At 39.3% G+C, this 18,435-nt stretch overlaps 1 protein-coding gene across 1 annotated transcript in view; it reads left to right on the top strand.

Moving 5' to 3' along the window:
- Positions 1-18,435, top strand: part of LPGAT1 (lysophosphatidylglycerol acyltransferase 1) — a 95,496-nt gene continuing 77,061 nt past the window's right edge. The window contains exons 1-2 of the mRNA XM_011938460.1: positions 1-711; positions 838-1,102. Coding sequence (XP_011793850.1) covers positions 865-1,102 — 238 coding nt within the window. The 5' untranslated portion in view covers positions 1-711; positions 838-864. The remainder of the gene's footprint in view (positions 712-837; positions 1,103-18,435) is intronic.

Here is an 18,435-nt window from a genome sequence, read left to right as displayed (position 1 = left end):
CGCCCGCCGCCACGACCCTTACACATCCGCGGAAACCGCTGCAGGCTCCACCGGCCCCCGGCGCTGCGGTCGCCTCTTCTCTGCTCCTTTCATCATCCCTCTCTTCCCTGCCCTCTGGTCGGAGATCTCATTCTCTTCATCCCCAGTTCCTTGGCTTTTACCTCTTTCTGGCTTTTGCTCCCCTCCCCCTACTCCTGTCCTTCCTCTTTTTCGCCTTATAACCCCCTACTTTCTTCCTCTCACCTTTTAAGCTTTTTTTGTGGGCCCCCCATTTTTTTCTTTAAAAAAAAAGGAAAACAAAAACCCTATTGCTACAAATGAGAATTTTGAGGGTAACTCTTCGCTAGAGCCAGAGACCTTTTAAAGGACTGCATCAGTGTGCAGGAATGGTGGTGGTGAGGAGACCGAGGTCCTCAGTATTTGGGAAATCTGATCGAGAGGACTCTGTTTCGGTCATGTCACTCGTGTCTTCAGTTTGGATATCCTGAGGGTGTCTGAAGCGAGTGGATCTATTTTTCTAAGTCCAATAGACGACCGCAGTGAGACACAGTGCGGGGCCGGTCACCAATTACTGAATGGGAATTGTGTTATCATTTGCTAAATATATTGTGACATACTCCGTGCCTCGGTGAACAGCTCCCTTGACCTTGTGCGGCTCCTGCTCCCTAGCTCTCTGTCCCCCTCTGGAATTTCCCCTGAGAGATCACCGAGGTCCTACACCCGGAAAGCTTCGACCCTCGCTTTTTTATTTTGTGCTGGGGGCAGTTTCTATGTTGGTGACTGTTTAGATATGTTTCATGCATTTTCCTTTTTAAGTGAATTTTTCTTTCACCCCAGAAAGACAGGACGGAGTCCAATGTGAGAATGGCTATGACTTTGGAAGAAGCTCCGTGGCTGGGCTGGCTCTTGGTGAAAGCACTGATGAGGTTTGCCTTCATGGTCGTCAACAACCTGGTTGCTATTCCATCCTACATCTGCTATGTAATTATACTTCAGCCCCTTCGAGTGCTGGACAGTAAGCGGTTCTGGTATATCGAAGGAATCATGTATAAATGGCTTTTAGGAATGGTGGCTTCCTGGGGATGGTATGCTGGATATACAGGTAAGAGTGAGAACACTTTTGTTTAATGCATAAGAAAAGATTTGTCAGGAGCCATGATTAAATATATATTACACTTTGGGTTGAGGATGCTTTCATGTCTTCACTGTTGAAAAAAAATAAAAAGAAAGCAGTTCTATTGGGTTTCTCTTCAGAATCTCAGGAAGACTGATGTTTTCAGAAGTATAATTTCACAATTGTGTACTGGTAAATTTCAAAATGTTTTTACTGTGATTGACATACATTGATGAAAACTGGTCTGCAAAAGCTCTGGTAGAGGAATAGGAGTGCATTGCATAGGACTCGAGAACTGATAAAATGAAGATGTAAGATATTTCATCTATTTCATGGAGGATGCCCTTGGAAATGTAGAAAGATGATGGAACCATATTTGTGCTAAGATAGTTTAATAAGTTTCTTCATCATTTAATGTGATATTGTACTGTTACCATTTTGAGCAAGCAAAATGGCTTTCTTTTCTCTTATGTATGTTTTGTTTACTAGAATCTATATTTTATCTCATAAATCTGAGAGTATTAAATATAAAAAATAAAGTTAACTTTGTTAAGCTAATTTATCTTCTGAGTGTCTTTAAATAGATTGTGATTTCTGCCTTTAAATTGCATTTGGGGAAGCAAGAGTAACACTATTCAGAAGTGGACTTTTATAGAACTAAATGAGAAGTGTTTATTTTCTGAGGTAAACCTTGTATGCTTTGAGAACTTATGCCCTTGCTGTGAAAATTCTGTATCGTTTATTGTATTTATTTGATTTTTTACCCTTAAGAATTAAGATAATGAAAAAAATCATAGAGGTTTTTTGCACTTGTCAGATGTGGAGGCTTTTAGCACAGAAATTTCTACCAGGCAGGGTCCTTGGAGATCATGCAGATGCTGTGGTCAGTGGAGGCTGTAGTTCATAGCTTGGCAGAGTGAGGAGGGGTACTCCCAGGGTCAAGCAGTATGGCAGTTCTCCATTTGAAATTCTGTCTTCCTCTTTCCTACCCAGGCTGCACCTGCACGTTTTATCCACACACACAAGAGACGGACTTATAGCGTACAGCTTTTGTGGAGTCTGACAGACTCTTGCTATGTCTGAGTGCTCTCAGTTGCCCCAGATGAAACCTTTTCTCCTTCCAGCAGTGCCATTTATTATTATGCAAGAGCTAAAGCCCCTGGGATAGTGTATGCATTGCTTCCTTGTCATCTGTCTTGTTGAGATTCTAGTGCTTTTTGGATGTAGTAGGTGAGCTTCTAGCCCTTTTTTACGACTTGGTGGTAGCAATAGCAGTGATAGAGAAAAAATGAAGTTCTAGTCTATGGTGCTGAATTCTTACCTGAATTGCACTGCCGTCTTAGAGTTGCTTGGCTTGGTATAGTTTGAGCGTTCGCAAATATATGTTATATGGTACTAGTGGCTTTATTCTTGTATAGTATGTTTAAGTTTGCTTGTTTTAAATTAGCTTATAGTATTTTCAGAAACGTGTTCTAGAAGTTCATTCTGCTAAACAATGAAATTACTGAAATGTTTGTGCTTGTGTATAGTGTATTTAAATGTAAGCATGATGGGAAGGTAAAATTAATTTGGCATTGACCTTGAGATTAGGAGTGCAGTGGCGCTGCTTAAAGTCAAAGTTAGTTATCCTATGGCCATAGCATTTTTAAGCATGTATTTTTAAGTATGTTTTCTTGGGGTGTCTCTTCCTTGCTGACTATAGAACTGTGTAATTTCTTTTGCCACCTGCTTGGAATGTGGTCTTGGCATGATCTGCATATTTTAGTCTCTCTGAAGCATCTGCTCTTCTTCAGGCTACTGAATTTTGACAATTTGATCAGTTTGTCTCATTTAAATATAGACTGTTTTAATATATGTATTTTAAAAGGTTTTTCTATAGGTAGAATACTTGATTTCAGAGGGCCTGGTCATAGTCTGATCATAACAGAAAATAATCAAGAAGTCAAACAAATATAGGAATGAATTTGGTTGAAAACCTCAGCTGAGTTTAAAGAAGCACATCTGAGCAGAGGTTGATGAACAGGTATACCCATAAAATAATCTCAGGGGTTATATTAGCCTTTCTTTAGATAATATATTTCACTTCTTCCCTTTACATCAATAGGAGGGTGGGCTTGTGAAGTTCTTTTTTCCCTATGCCCAAGTTTCACAGATGGAAAATTGAACATTGCCAAAGGAATTCTGCTCAGCAGATTAAGTATGTTCATGTTTTAGAATAAAAATTGCCAAAACTTTGTTGTAAAACCACTTGTGAGGAAACCTTAAATACTATTTAAGAAGCTAAAAACTGAATATTGGTATATTGGTATAGAATATATATATATTTTTTCCAAATTGTGACATTCAGTGTAATATGAGTGAATTATTCAGCTCTGCTGATGAGGACTTATGCTGATTATCTAACCTACACAGCCCCCTATAGTAGCCACTGGCTGCGTGTCATTATTTAGATTTAAATTAATTAAAATAAAGTAAGATTTAGCATTTAGCTCCTCAGGCACACCAACCACATTTCAAGTGCTCAGTACTAGGTGGCTAGTGGCTACTGTATGGACAGTGCAGATACAGAACACTTCTATCATCACAGCAAGTACTATTGGACAAAGCTGATATAGTAAGCATGGTTTTCTTTTCTTAGAGAAACTAAATTTTATCTTTATTAAAAAATCTTTCCTTAGTTCTAAACAGATTTCTTTTGTAAAAGACAAGAAGTTTTATTAAAGTTTTATTAAACTGTCTCTTAACTCATCACAAAAATGAGCCCTTTAAATTCATACATGCTTCTTGGATGGGGAATGGTGAGGCCAGTAAGCCCAAGAACATAAATGAACATTGTTGTACTTTAGTTTGCATTCTCAGAGCTGGGGAACTGTCTGTAGACACAGAAGATGGAAAAGGAATTTTCTGGTCTGTTTCTGACTTTAAGTTACACATTTTAAAAAGTACTCTGAAGACACTGGGGTTTGTTCATCCCTGGCTTGCTACTAAAGTAGTAATGATGGTTGTTTTCACATTTTCCTTTTTTTTTGAGATGGAGTCTTGCTCTGTTGCCCAGGCTGGAGTGCAATGGCACAGTCTCGACTCACTGCAACCTCCACCTCCCGGGTTCAAGCGATTCTCCTGCCTCAGCCTCCTGAGTAGCTGAGACTACAGGCGTGTGCCACCACACCCAGCCAATTTTTGTATTTTTAGTAGAGATGGGAGTTTCACTATGCTGGCCAGGCTGGTCTCGGACTCCGGACCTTGTGATCCGCCTACATTGGCCTCCCAAAGTGCTGGGATTACAGGCGTGAGCCACCGTGCCTGGCCTGTTTTTACATTTTCTTTAGTAGGAAGTGCTGTACAGATATCTCATGCTGAAGAAACATTTTATATTGCCTTTGTCTTAATATTTCAAGGGCAAACCAAAAGAGATACTAGCTTAACTAATGATCCACTTCTGCATGCTTTATTTGGATCTAGGATAAATCAGTACCCCACTACCCGCCCCCCGGAGTTTAAGTGACGATTGGCAAATTTGAGAGAAAGGTTTCATACCAAACAAAATATATTCTATTTATTTAAAATGGTTGATTTTTATTTTCATTTACTTATTTTAGTAAAGGAATTGTCATCCAAACACATTTAATTAAAGTCTCAGCCAGGCACAGTGGCTTATGCCTGTAATCTCAACAACTTGAGAAGCTGAGGTGGGAGAATCACATAATCCCAGGAGTTGGAGGTTACAGTGAGCTGTGATCATGCCACTACACTCCAATCTGGGCAACAGAGACCCTGTCTCTATTTAAAAAAAAAAAAAAAAAAAAAAAAGACTGTGCATGAAATACTTTAAAAATATTTATTGTTAATAGAAACTGCAGAATTTTTATTTTTATATAGGATGAGAGTCATGGGCCAAAGTCTGACTGGAAGGGAGCTGGGGTGCCAGGGGACTTGCTGCCAACCTGTTTTTATGTAGCAAACAGTTTTCCTTAAATTGAGCATTATTTGGGGAGGCTTTAGGGAAAGCTGATGGAGATTACGTTTAGTTACCTCCTACTCCCCAACTGACAGCTGCTATGTCTTTCTGGGTTATTTGATTATTTGATAGTGTCCTGCTTTTTGAGGAGGGATACATATTCATTATGTGACAAAAAATAATTTTTAGGAATTATTTCTGACCTTGAAATTCTACAGAAAGTTTCAAAAATGTATTTCGAGAGCAATATCTTGTAACCTTCGAGCCATAAAACCAATTTAGTATGTGAAGATGAACATTTTAAGAATGTGAAATAAAATAGAATTCAATAGAATACATTAGAAGTGCATGTGTTTATACTGAGTGGTGCTGCAGAATGTGTTTTTTACTATGAGTACAGTCAACATTTGAGAGGCATTGTTCTAATGGAAAGAGCACTGCGATTTTGGAAAACTGTGGGAGTCGGTGGTCTAGCTTTAACTTTAAATCTGTTCTCACTGATAGGGGTGAGATCCTTACCTACTCCGTGCCCACTGAATGGATCTTCTTTATAACCCCAGGGTCTGATTTGTTACCTGATGCTCACAGAATACTCAATAAGTGTCTAGTTCTTGAATGATCCTTTCTTATTTTTTTGTGAGACAGTCACACTCTGTTGCCCAGCCTGGAGTACAGCGGCACAGTCTTGGCTCACGACAGCCTCTCTCTCCCAGGTTCAAGCGATTCTCATGCCTCGGCCTCCCGACTAGCTAGGATTACAGGTATCCACCACCGAGCCTGGCTAATTTTGTATTGTTAGTAGAGACAAGGTTTCACCATGTTGGCCAGGCTGGTCTTGAACTCCTGACCTCAGGTGATCCACCTGCCTTGGCTCCCATAGTGCTGAGATTACAGGCATGAGCCACTGCACCAGGCCAAATGTTCTCTTTTCCTTTCCTGGTTCTGAGATTCCCTAGCTGCCTACCTTTCTGAAAGGTCTATTAGCAAGGTCATTGCAATCCACAAAATATGAAACCTTGAATCACATCATGTTTAATATATGTAATCTCTTACAATACCACATTCGTTAATTTTTTTTTGAGAGATAGATTCTCACTCTGTTGCCCAGGCTAGAGTGTGGTGGTGAGATCCTAGCTCACTGCAGCCTTGAACTACTGGACTCAAAAGGGATTCTCCTGCCTCAGCCTTTCGAGTAGCTGTGACTATAAGTGTGCATCACCGTGCGTGGCTAATTTTTTAAAAAAAGTTTTTATAAAGATGAGATCTTGCTGTTGCCCAGGCTGGTTTTGAACTCCTGGTTTCAAGGGCTGCTCCTTCCTTGACCTCCAAAAATGCTGGGATTATAGGAATGAGCCACCATGCCTGGCCACATTTACTAATTTAACACACCTTTATTGAACTTCAGTTATCTGTGGGAACAGGTACACTGGAGGTACCTGATAGGCACAAGACATAATCACTGACTTTAAGGAGCTCACAGCAGCCTTGCTGGGGAGACTGCACCAACAATGAAAATATACAGGGGTACAAAGGGAGGTAAGAGGAGGGGCTCCTGATCTAGCCTCAGTGGTGGGGGCTGACAGGGAGGGAATAGGGGATTTAGTGAGAGGCTTCGAAGGAATTTGAATTCCTTTGAATCCTTAGTAATTATAATTCATTTAAAAGATGCAATGTGTATCTTTGTGGTGATGATATTAGCTGAGATTTATTGAAAAATAAACCAAGCAGTGACCAAAGTGCTTCAGTCACTTAATGATCACATAAATTTTATCAGGGTGGTACTGTTATCACTTCTCCTTTTGTTATGGATGTTGAAATTGAAAGAGGTTTCACAGTTACTTCCCCAGAAGCATTAACTGGACTGATGTTGCCACAAGTTGATTTTTGTATTTAAAGAGCCAATACTGACCTTTAGGTAATGTTCCTAGAGTGTTGTAACTTTTACTAGCCACATGCCCTTTTGCTTTTGAGGCATGAAATCTCTTTCTGAAGATACAATTCTTTAACATCTGAAAGCAATATCATAGCTATAGATTTCTTCAAGAGGTTAAAAACTTGGTGCTTCAATGGAAATGTTGTAGTAGTATAATGGAAATTTCATAAAATCTAACTTCCTTAAGGCTCTCTACTCATGTGGAGAACAAAAACTCCACTGGAATTTTGGTTTTGGTGCTTGAAAGTGGATTATCATCAGAGTAAGGAGTTACTACATGATGTTAGGTTGACAACTGATTTTTTTTTTTTTTTTTTTGAAGTCTTGCTCTGTCACCCAGGCTGGAGTGCAATGGCAAAATCTTGGCTCACTGCAACCTCCACCTCTTGGGTTCAAGTGATTCTCCTGTCTCAGCCTCCCGAGTAGCTGGGTTTACAGGCATGGACTACCATGCCCAGCTAATGTTTTGTATGTTTAGTAGAGATGAGGTTTCAGGCTGGTCTCAAACTCCTGACCTCAAGTGATCCACCCGCCTCAGCCTCCCAAAGTGCTTGGGTTACAGGCGTGAGTTACAGCGCCTGGCTGACAACTGATCTTGACATAAATCCAGGAGAGGAGTTTTCAGTACAGTGTTTTGATTTTTATATGGAAAATATATCATGAAAGGAAATATTTTTCTTCTCCATCCCTGTGATAGGTAATTAAAGGTAAATATTACTAAATGCTGTAAACTCAGCAATCTAGTGGTACTATACATTTGATGTCTGGTCTTATTTCAAAGATAGTTTATAATTGAATAATTTATTTTAGATACTTATTTTGAAATATGTATAATGTTGCATACACACACCTTCACATACACTATTACAGAAGCTCAGGGGGCAGTATTTGCAATGTTTGTAGTAAGACCTCAAGTTCTGGAGTCAGAAAGAGCTGGGTAGAGTAATTTTTGGTTTATTTTTGTTTATATTTGCCTGGCATATCTTTGCCAATCCTTTTGTTTTCAAACTCAAACTTTTATTTATTTATTTATTTATTTATTTATTTTTTTGCGACGGAGTCTCGCTCTGTTGCCCAGGCTGGAGTGCAGTGGCCGGATCTCAGCTCACTGCAAGCTCCGCCTCCCGGGTTTACGCCATTCTCCTGCCTCAGCCTCCTGAGTGGCTGGGACTACAGGCGCCTGCCACCTTGCCCGGCTAGTTTTTTGTATTTTTTTAGTAGAGACGGGGTTTCACCGTGTTAGCCAGGATGGTCTCGATCTCCTGACCTCGTGATCCGCCCGTCTCGGCCTCCCAAAGTGCTGGGATTATAGGCTTGAGCCACCGCGCCCGGCCTCAAACTCAAACTTTTATAATTTGCTTTGATTTAGATGTGTCTCTAGTATATAGCATGGAGTTAGGTTTTGCTTTATGAGTGAATTTGAAAATCTCTGTTAATATGAGTTGAATCCATATTTATATTTATTCATATGTCAAAAATTTATCATGGTTCTGCCATTGTATTTTATGTTTTCTATTTATATATACATATGAATGTTAAGTCGTTCACTGTGTAGTATCTTTTTCTTTGCTTTTCAGTTCTGATGTTTAGGAAGGTTTGTATTTCAGTCTTATTACTTTAATATTCTTAGTTCTCTATTGATAGTAACCATTCATTCTCTTCTATAACCAGAGGTAAAACTCTTTTTAATCCTTCTCTCTTCCCCTTTCTCTTCTTCCTCACCCAATCTTAGTCAGTAATATTCATTTAAAATAGCATATACATCTGTGCTATTATGTATACTTATGCTTCTACTACTTGAGCTTTAAGACTATGCACTGACTCCCAGCTATTACATCAAGGTAATCAGTAAGCTTATACCTCTCTCTGCTTTCTCCCTTCTTTCAATTTATGTTATTTGAATTTATACAGTGTTATAGCCTATAATATTTGCATTCTGTTTTATCAACCTCATTTCCATCTGTTTTTGTATTAATTCTTCAGTTGAATGTAATGTTCACCCAGGTACTTTGTGCAGAGTCATTCTTTGGTTGGCTGAAGTTTATCCTCCAGCAGTTTCTCAATAAGGGCTCAGGGGAACAAGATGGGGATATTACTCTTACATCATTTTCAGAGTTTGTCTTTTGTTGCTTTATATGTTTTTTGTTTTTTGTTTTTTTGAGACGGAATCTCACTCTGTTGCCCAGGCTGGAGTGCAGTGGTACGTTCTCAGCTCACTGCAACCTCCGCCTCCTGGGTTCAGGCAATTGTCCTGCCTCAGCCTCCTGTGTAGCTGGGATTACAGGCACGCACTACTACGCCCGGCTAATTTTTGTATTTTTAGTAGAGATGGAGTTTTGCCATGTTGACCAGGCTGGTCTCGAACCCCTGGCCTCAGGTGATCTGCCCACCTCGGCCTTTGAAAGTGCTAGGATTACAGGTGTGAGCCACCATGCCCACAGCCTGTTGCTTTATGCTTGAAGGATAACTTAGCAGGTTATAAAGTCCTTGCCTCACACATTCTTTTTTTGAGTATCTTACAGGTATTATACAAATGTCTTCTGGCATTAAATGTTATATGAAGCTAGATTGAATTTTTCCCTATTATTAATGATTTGGTCTTTTTGCCTGTCTGCCAAAAGGGATTCTCCCTTTATCTCTCATATCTAGTGACTTTATTCAGATATACTGGTATTGACTGTTTAGCTCAATTTTTAATAGTACATGTGTGCCTTTCTAATATTTAGATTCAAATGTATTTTCATTTCAGGAAAGTTTTCTTTAATCATATCTTTAAATATTTACTTTGTCTCATTGTTTTGGTTTTCCTTTTTGGAGACCTTAGTTATATGTATGTTGAATCTCCTTTTTTTTTTTTATCTCTTTTGTATCTATTTTTCCTTTAATCCTGTTAAACACTTTTTCATTTGTTTCTTTCATGTCTCTTACTGTATTTTCTGCAATGTCTCTTCTTTGTTCTCCTGTCAGTTTCTTCTTCATTTCTGTGATGGCTTTGTTTATTCTTCTATTTTTTTTGTTGTTGTTGTTGTTTAGTTTTGCCAATTCATGCTTCCCTATTCCTGTTATCTAGGCATTTCTCTGTTGAGTTCTTGTATTTCTTATTTGTGGTCTTGCTCATAGTGATGATGGCTTCACTGATTTTCTTAAAATCAAGCAAAATTATTCAGTTATAAATTTTGTCTTCTCCATTGTAATTTTTTTTTAGTGTCGGTACATTATCTATCATTTTTCTTAAAGTATCTCTCAGTCAGTACCATGCCAGTTACCTTTTTTTCCTTGTGATTTAATGAATTGGATTTACCTCAATCTGTTATTTGTAGGAGGTTTGGGTGGGGCCAGGGTAGATTTCCGGATTTCTGCCTCAGAGGTAGTCTTTTTCATATATGAAACTGGGTGTGTTTCTCTGTGTTGCCACAAGTCTTCTGCCTCTCCAAACCAGAACAAGTCTAGAAGGCGTTTTGCCACTAATTCTGAACTTCCCACTCCTTCCTTTGCAGCTATGATTGGACATGGCTCCAGCATGCCAATGCAAACCACCCCCCCACCCACCTTTTTTGTTTTTTTGTTTGTTTGTTTGTTTTGAGATGGAGTCTCACTCTGTTGCCCAGGCTGGAGTATAGTGGTGCAGTCTTAGCTCACTGCAACCTCTGCCTCCTGGGTTCAAGCGATTCTCTGCCTCAGTCTCCCGAGTAGCTGGGACTACAGGCATCTGCCACCATGCTTGGCTAATTTTTGTATTTTTAGTAGAATTGGGGTTTCACCGTGTTGGCCAGGCTGATTTCGAACTCCTGACCGCAGGTGATCCACCTGCCTCGGCCTCTCAAAGTGCTGGGATTACAGGCGTGAACCACCGTGCCCGGCAACCCTTTTCTTAAGGAAATGTATTGTAGCTGTTGCTTTCTGAGATCTGCCACTGTCAGGCCCTCCTCATCACATGCCACAGTGTCTTTCCCTATAAGCTGTTCTCCACCGCAGCATAGATTGCCTGCCTTGTTTGATCTCAGCCTTGCTCTCAGGTACTTTGGTGGTTTTATATTTTAGGTTTAAAGTTTTTGGCTTTTTTGGTTGTTGTTGTTGTTGGAGACAGGGTCTTGTTCTGTCACCCAGGCTGGAATACCATGGTGCATTCCAACTCACTACAGCCTGAAACTCTGGCCTCAAGTGAGCCTTCCCACCTCAGCCCAAGTAGCTAGGACGACAGGCATGTGCCACTATGCCTGGATAATTATTTTAATTTTTTTGTAGAGATGGGATCTTGCCAGGTTGCCCAGACTGGTCTCAAACTCCTGGCCTCAGGCTGTCCTTCCACCTGGCCTGCCGAAGTGCTGTGATTACAAGCATGAGCCACCGCACCTGGGCTGGGATTTTTATATTTTTGTTTTTCTCCTAGGTTTTCTGAAAAAGCAGTTTTGTGCAGTTTTTTCTCCTTGTTGCTATCTGTATTTTCCCAGAAGATTCATGCCTATAATGCTACTATGTCTGTACCAAAAAGTACAACACAAGATTTTTGTTTAACTAATTATAATTCAAATAGCACTGTCAGCATCCTATTGTACATTGGTTGATTGTTAGAAAATGGAGAGCAATTTTACCATCAATTAAATTTCTTTGAGGTTTGTTCAAAAGCATAAAGTAGCCTCCAAAATGTATTTCTTTTGTTTCCCAGTGGTTTCCAAACTGTTTTGATTCTTAGACTGCTTACCAGTGGCATATGTTTAAGACATCCACTCTATTTCCATTGGGCTGCAGTAAGAAAATGTCATCAAAATGAATGGAAGGAGTGAGTTACCTTTGGTAGCTTAGTAAGGAATATGAAATAAATGTGACATTAATACAGTAAAGCTCTAGGGTCTGGTCTGCCTTGAGAACTTTAAAGATCACTAGTGCCCCCCAAAGTTTGACAAATATTGTTACATATGAGTTTACCATTCCTAATCTAAACTTAGGATTTACTGAATACTTAGGCTTTGTTTTAGGAGTTTCTTTTCAGAGTTTGCAAGTTAGTGGCCATATTCAGAAGCTGGTGTGTTTTATTTAGTCTTAGCACTATTTTAACTTAAAAAAAATTAGTTGTCAACATTTCAAATTTGGGAGATTTCACAACACATGAAAACAATGCCACGTTTCCAGCTATTCTTGAGAAATTAGAGATCCGGCCATGCTGAGCCTTCGTTCCTGCGTAGTAACAATTTGCTGGAGCTGCGTGATGACCACCCCCTTTACTGTCCAGTTTATCCAAGATCCTGCTGCTTCTTGTCTTGTTTTGGGCCTACTTTACTCATTAAGAGTACTTGCTTGGATCCCAGAGACTTAGGTGATGTTCATTTTAAAACATTTAAATTACTAGTCTATTTCTGTTAAGCATAGTTTTGCATTTATATGCCCTAGTAGTGCCTAAGACCAATGAACTCTACCCTTAAAAACTGAAAGTTGGCTGGCTGCGGTGGCTCATGCCTGTAATCCTAGCACTTTGGGAAGCCAAGGCAGGTGGATCACTTGAGGTCAGGAGTTTGAGACCAGCCTGACCAACATGGTGAAACCCCGTCTCTACTAAAAAGACAAAAATTGGACTGGTGTGGTGGTGCACGCCTATAGTCCCAGCTACTTGGGAGGTTGAGGCAGGAGAATTGCTTGAACCCGGGAGATGGAAGTTGCAGTGATCTGAGATAGGGCCATCACACTCCAGCCTGTCTCTGGACGGCATGTGACTCTGTCTCAAAACAAAACAAAACAAAACAAAACAAAAAACTGGGAGTTTGTTAGTAATCTCAACTGCTGATTTTATGAAGCAGAGGCGTTTAATAGAAACTGAAAAATGAAGCACCATTACCAAAAGCTGTGGTCACAAGGTTTTTCAAGTTTTATGTACCCTATTACTGACATGGTAAAATGTTGCCAGCTGTTTATACACTCATTAGTTAGTAGAATGTCTCATTTCTTCTTAAGAATATAATTATCTAAAATCTAGACTATTAAATATTCCTTTTTTTTTTTTTTTTTGGAGATGGAGCCTCACTCTGTCTGTCGCCCAGGCTGGAGTGCAGTGGCATGATCTCAGCTCACTGCAGCCTTTACCTCCTGGGTTCAAGTGATTCTCCTGCCTCAGCCTCCTGAGTAGCTGGGACTACAGGCGCCCGCCACCACACCCGGCTAATTTTTGTATTTTCAGTAGAGACGCGGTTTTGCCATGTTGGCCAGGCTGGTCTCGAACTCCTGACCTCAGCTGGACCACCTGCATCGGCCTCCCAAAGTGCTGGGATTACAGGCATGAGCCACAGCACCTGGCTAAAAATTATTTCTATTTTCTGTTTTACATTTTAAAATATGAAAAACAAAGCAAACCTGGTTGATTTCTGTTTCTTATTTTAAATTATAGTACAAATAGCTAAAAATGAAATAGATAGTATTGTAGAATGATTAGTTATGATGTTACACTTTTTCTCTTTTTCTGTAAAGCTATTTCATCACATTTTATTTTCTTGGTTATACTTTTCACTTTGTTACGTAGGCCTTGCCTTTCTTTTTCTTTTCTTTTTTTTTTTTTTTTTGAGACAGAGTCTCGATGTGTCATCCAGGCTGGAGTGCAATAGTGCAATCTTGGCTCACTACAACCTCCGCCTCCTGGGTTCGAGCAGTTCTCCTGCCTCTGCCGCCCAAGTAGCTGGGACTATAGGCGTACATCTCCATGTCCGGCTAATTTTTGTATTTTTAGTAGAGACGGAGTTTTGCCATGTTGGCCAGGCTGGTCTCGAACTCCTGACCTCAGGTCATCTGCTCACCTCGGCCTCCCAAAGTGCTGGGATTACAGGCGTGAGCCACCACACACAGCCAGGCCTTGCCTTTCAAATGCCTGGAATTAGATTCAGTTTCCCAGTTCTATCCATATATGACTCTATAAATTTAAGGCCGGGCACGGTGGCTCACGCCTGTAATCGCAACACTTTGGGAGGCTGAGGGGGTGGATCACAAGGTCAGGAGATCAAGACCATCCTGGCTAACACAGTGAAACCCATCTCTACTAAATATACAAAAACTTAGCTGGGGGTGGTGGCACGTGCCTATAGTCCCAGCTACTTGGGAGGCTGAGGCAGGAGAATCGATTGAACCCGGGAGGCAGAGGTTTCAGTGACTCAAGATTGCGCCACTGCACTCCAGTGCCTGGGCAATAGAGTGAGACTCTGTCTCAAAAAAAAAAAAAAAAAAAAAATTTAAATGAATTAAAATACATAAAATCTAAATTTCAGTATCCTAGTCACGTTAGCTACATTTCAAGCAGTCAATACCCACATGTGGCTTGTGACTACTGGTTATGCTTTTTCTTAAGGTTTAATAGATTCATCAAATTTTAGTACAAAGAAACTTTCCCCAAACATTTTTTCTTCATTAAACATTAAGAAAACATATGAGGCTGAATGCTGTGGCTCATACCTATAATCCCAATACTTTGGGAGGCTGAGGCAGGAAGATAGCTTGAAGCCAGGAGTTCCAGACCAGCCTGGGCAAAATAGCAAGATCCCATTTCTACAAAAAATTTAAAAATTAGGTGGGCATGGTGGTACATGCCTGTAGTCCTAGCTACTTGGGAGGCTGAAGCAGAAGGATTGCCTGAGCCCAGGAGTTCAAGGTTGCAGTGAACTGTGATTGTGCCATTGCACTCCAGCCTCGGGGACAGAGTGATATCATATCTCTCTAAAAAAAAAAAAAAGAAAAAAGAAAAGAAAAGAACCGCTATGAATCAAGTATCTAATGCACATTTTGCATGTGCTTTTAATTAGAAATTTGTATTATTTGACACTAAGGGAAAAAAATTATAAATTTAAATACATCAAGATGTTTCTGAATCATAAAAAGACAAAACTATGTTCAGTACAGCTTTAGTGTTATACTCATATGTACATATATATTTTTTAATTGGGATATAATTCACCTACCATAAATTAATCATTTTAAAGTATATAATTTAGTGGCTTTGAGTATATCCATACAGTTATGCATCCATTACCATTATCTAATTCCACAACATTTCATCACCCTCAAAGAAACCTCAAACACCTTAGTTGTCACTTCACGTTCTCTCCTACCTTTAGTTCCTGGCCACCACTAATCTATGTTCTGTCTCTATGCTTTTGCCTATTCTGGACATTTCATATAAAGAGAATTATATACAATATGTGTCTTTTGTGTCTGGCTTTTTTAACTTAGCATTATGTTTTTAATATTCATCTGTATTATGTGTCAGCACTTTATTCCTTTGTGTGGCTGAGTAATATTCCATTGTGTGGATAGACACACATTTTATTTATATATTCATCAGCTGAACATTGGGTTGTTTCTGCTTTTTGGTTACTGTGAATAATGTAGCTATGAACATTCATGTAGAAGTTTTTGTGTGAATATATGTTCTCAGTTCTTTTGGACTAGGAGTTAAATTGCTGGGTCATATGGTAATTCTGTGTTTAACTTTTGAGGAGCTGCCAGACTGTTTTCCATAGCAGCTGCACTATTGTACATTCCCACCAGCGATGTAGGAGTTGTAATTTCTCTACATCCTCACTAACACTTGTTATTTTCTGTTTTGTTTTTTTTTTCTTTTTATACTAGCCATCCTAAGTGGGTGTTAAGTGGTATTTCACTGTGGTTTAGATTTGCATTTCTCTAATGACTATAATAATCTTTTCATGTGTTTATTGGCCATTTGTATGTCTTCTTTGGAGAAATGTCTATTCAAGTCCTTTGTCCATTTTTAAATTGGGTTATTTTTCTTTTTATTGTTGAGTTATAAGAATTCTTTCTGTATTCTGTATACTAGACCCTATCTATTTTTTCATTGGTTATTTATGCTTTTAGTGTTCTGTCTAAGAAACCATGGCTTAATCCAAAGTCATGAAGATTTATATCTATGCTTTCTGTTGAGTGTTTAGTGTTTTTTTTGTTGTTGTTGTTGTTGGTTTTGTTTTTTGAGGTGGAGTCTTGCTCAGTTGTCCAGGCTGGAGCGATTCTCTTGCCTCAGCCTCCCAAGTAGCTGGGATTACAGGCATCCACCACCACGCCTGGCTAATTTTTGTATTTTTAGTAGAAACAGGGTTTCACCGTGTTGGCCAGGCTGGCCTCAAACGCCTAGCCGGCCTCAAACACCTAGCCTCAAGTGATCCACCCACCACAGCCTCCCAGAGTGCTGGGATTACAGTTGTGAGCCACTGCACCCGGCTGAGTTTAGCTTTTGTATTTAAATCTTTGATCCATTTTGGGTTAAATTTTCCATGTAGTGTGGGGTAAAGGTCCAAACTTCATTCTTTTACGTGTAGATATCCGGTTGTCCTAGAATCGTTTGTTGAAAATGATTTTCCACATTGAGTGATCTTGGTACCCTTGTTAAAAATCAATTGACCATAGAGGTATGGCTTTACTTCTGGACTCAATTCTATTCCATTGTTCTGTATGTCTATCCTTGTGCCAGTACCACACTATCTTGATTAGTTAGTGTAGCTTTGTAGTAAATTTTGAGTGTTAAATAATTTTGTTGTATTTTAATTTTTTTAAAATTCATAATTCTGGCCAGGCACAGTGGCTCAAACCTGTAATCCTAGCATTTTGGGAAGCTGAGGCTAGGAGTTTGAGACCAGTCTAGGCAACATAGCAAGACCTTGTCTCTACAAAAAATTTAAGAATTAGCCAGGTGTGGTAGTCTGAACCTGTAGTCCTAGCTACTTGGGAAGCTGAGGTGAGAGGATCACTTGAACCCAGGAGTTTGAGGTTGCAGTGAACTGTGATCTTACCACTGCCCACTGTAGCCTGGGCAGGAGAGCGAGACCCTGTCTTTGAAAAAAAAAATCCTTGTCCTTTTTATTATGTATTATGATTTTAATAATAAGGCTAGTTCATGACATAGAAATACTAATTTAAAACAGTTTTGGATTTAAAAGTGTTTACTGAGTTAGAACAATGTTTTTCAAGAATTAATATACATAATTGGGTTAAATGACCCTTATCTCCATGTTGAGGAAATGTTTACTAATTATGTGTTTCATTGTTAGGAATAGCAATAGTTGCTCTTTACTCTCTTTAAAAAGCTGGACATCCATTGTAGAATTGTGTTTATTGTGTGACTGATCAATCAAATTTTTATCGACTGCCTACTACCATTTAGCAAAGTTATTGATTTATAAATACTGGGCTAGAGAGTGTGATGTAGATTAATTCCTACCAAAAGGACTTTTGGCATAGTTTTTATTCTGGTTGTTTTTGATGGATTTTTTTTTTTTTTTTTTTTGAGATGGATTTTTGCTCTTGTTGCTCAGGCTGGAGTGCAATGGCACGATCTTGACTCACTGTAACCTCCTCCTCCCAGGTTCAAGTGATTCTTTTGTGCTTCAGCCTCCTGAGTAGCTGGGATTACAGGCATGCACCACCACGCCTGGCTAATTTTGTATTTTTAGTAGAGGTGGCGTTTCAACATGTTGGTCAGGCTGGTCTCGAACCCTGGACCTTAGGTGATCCACCTGTCTCTGCCTCCCAAAGTGCTGGGATTACAGGTATGAGCCACCACACCTGGCAATGGATGGTTTTATGAATAGTTGAGTTTGTTATGAACTGCATGTTCAAAATGCATTTGTGACAAGTTTTTTGAAAAACAGAGATCAAGATATACATTTCCCCCTAATATGATGGTTCCATTTATTAAAGTTAATTGAGATCCTTGAAGGGAAGAAAATTAATTGGAGTCTAAATTTATAAATATAGGTTACAAGGATAAGGAACAAGAATGTCATTTGGAATAATTGTTGCAGGCTATTTTATACGTTTGGGATAGAACTTGTTTTTGTATATGAGACTCTGAATTGAGCAGCCGTTATAAAGTGTAAATAATCATTCTAACCTGTGTTAAGCCTCAGATACTTGTATATAGATGTATTTTCAACAAATAATAGATATTGCAAAATAAGTATGATATTAGAGGTAGCATGATGTGTTGGGAAAAAACATTGATTTTTGAGCTAGTATGAGGTTGGATCCTGTTTCTACCACTTGCTAGTTGCATCTTTGAGCTAGTTGCTTAATTTCTCTGAGCTTCAGTTTCACCATCTGTAAAAATGGAGGTTATGAAACTTGAATATAAAGTGAAACATGGTGTTTGGTACTCTATAAATGATAATTTCATTATTATTAGTATGATCATTATTAATGCCTAGGAAAAGAATTATGTTAACCTTTTGGGAAAAGGCATGTGTAAATGAATAAAAACTAACATATGAGGTAGTCTTAGAAATATATCTGAGGAGGCCGGGTGCGGTGGCTCAAGCCTGTAATCCCAGCACTTTGGGAGGCCGAGAGGGGCGGATCACGAGGTCAGGAGATCGAGACCATCCTGGCTAACACAGTGAAACCCCGTCTCTACTAAAAAATACAAAAAGCTGGGCGAGGTGGCAGGCG

The sequence above is a fragment of the Colobus angolensis genome, unplaced genomic scaffold (genome assembly GCF_000951035.1).
Source record: "Colobus angolensis palliatus isolate OR3802 unplaced genomic scaffold, Cang.pa_1.0 Scaffold100, whole genome shotgun sequence".
Classification (NCBI taxonomy): domain Eukaryota; kingdom Metazoa; phylum Chordata; class Mammalia; order Primates; family Cercopithecidae; genus Colobus; species Colobus angolensis.
Note: the sequence above shows the minus strand (reverse complement) of the source record. Positions and strands in the feature narration are given on the sequence as shown.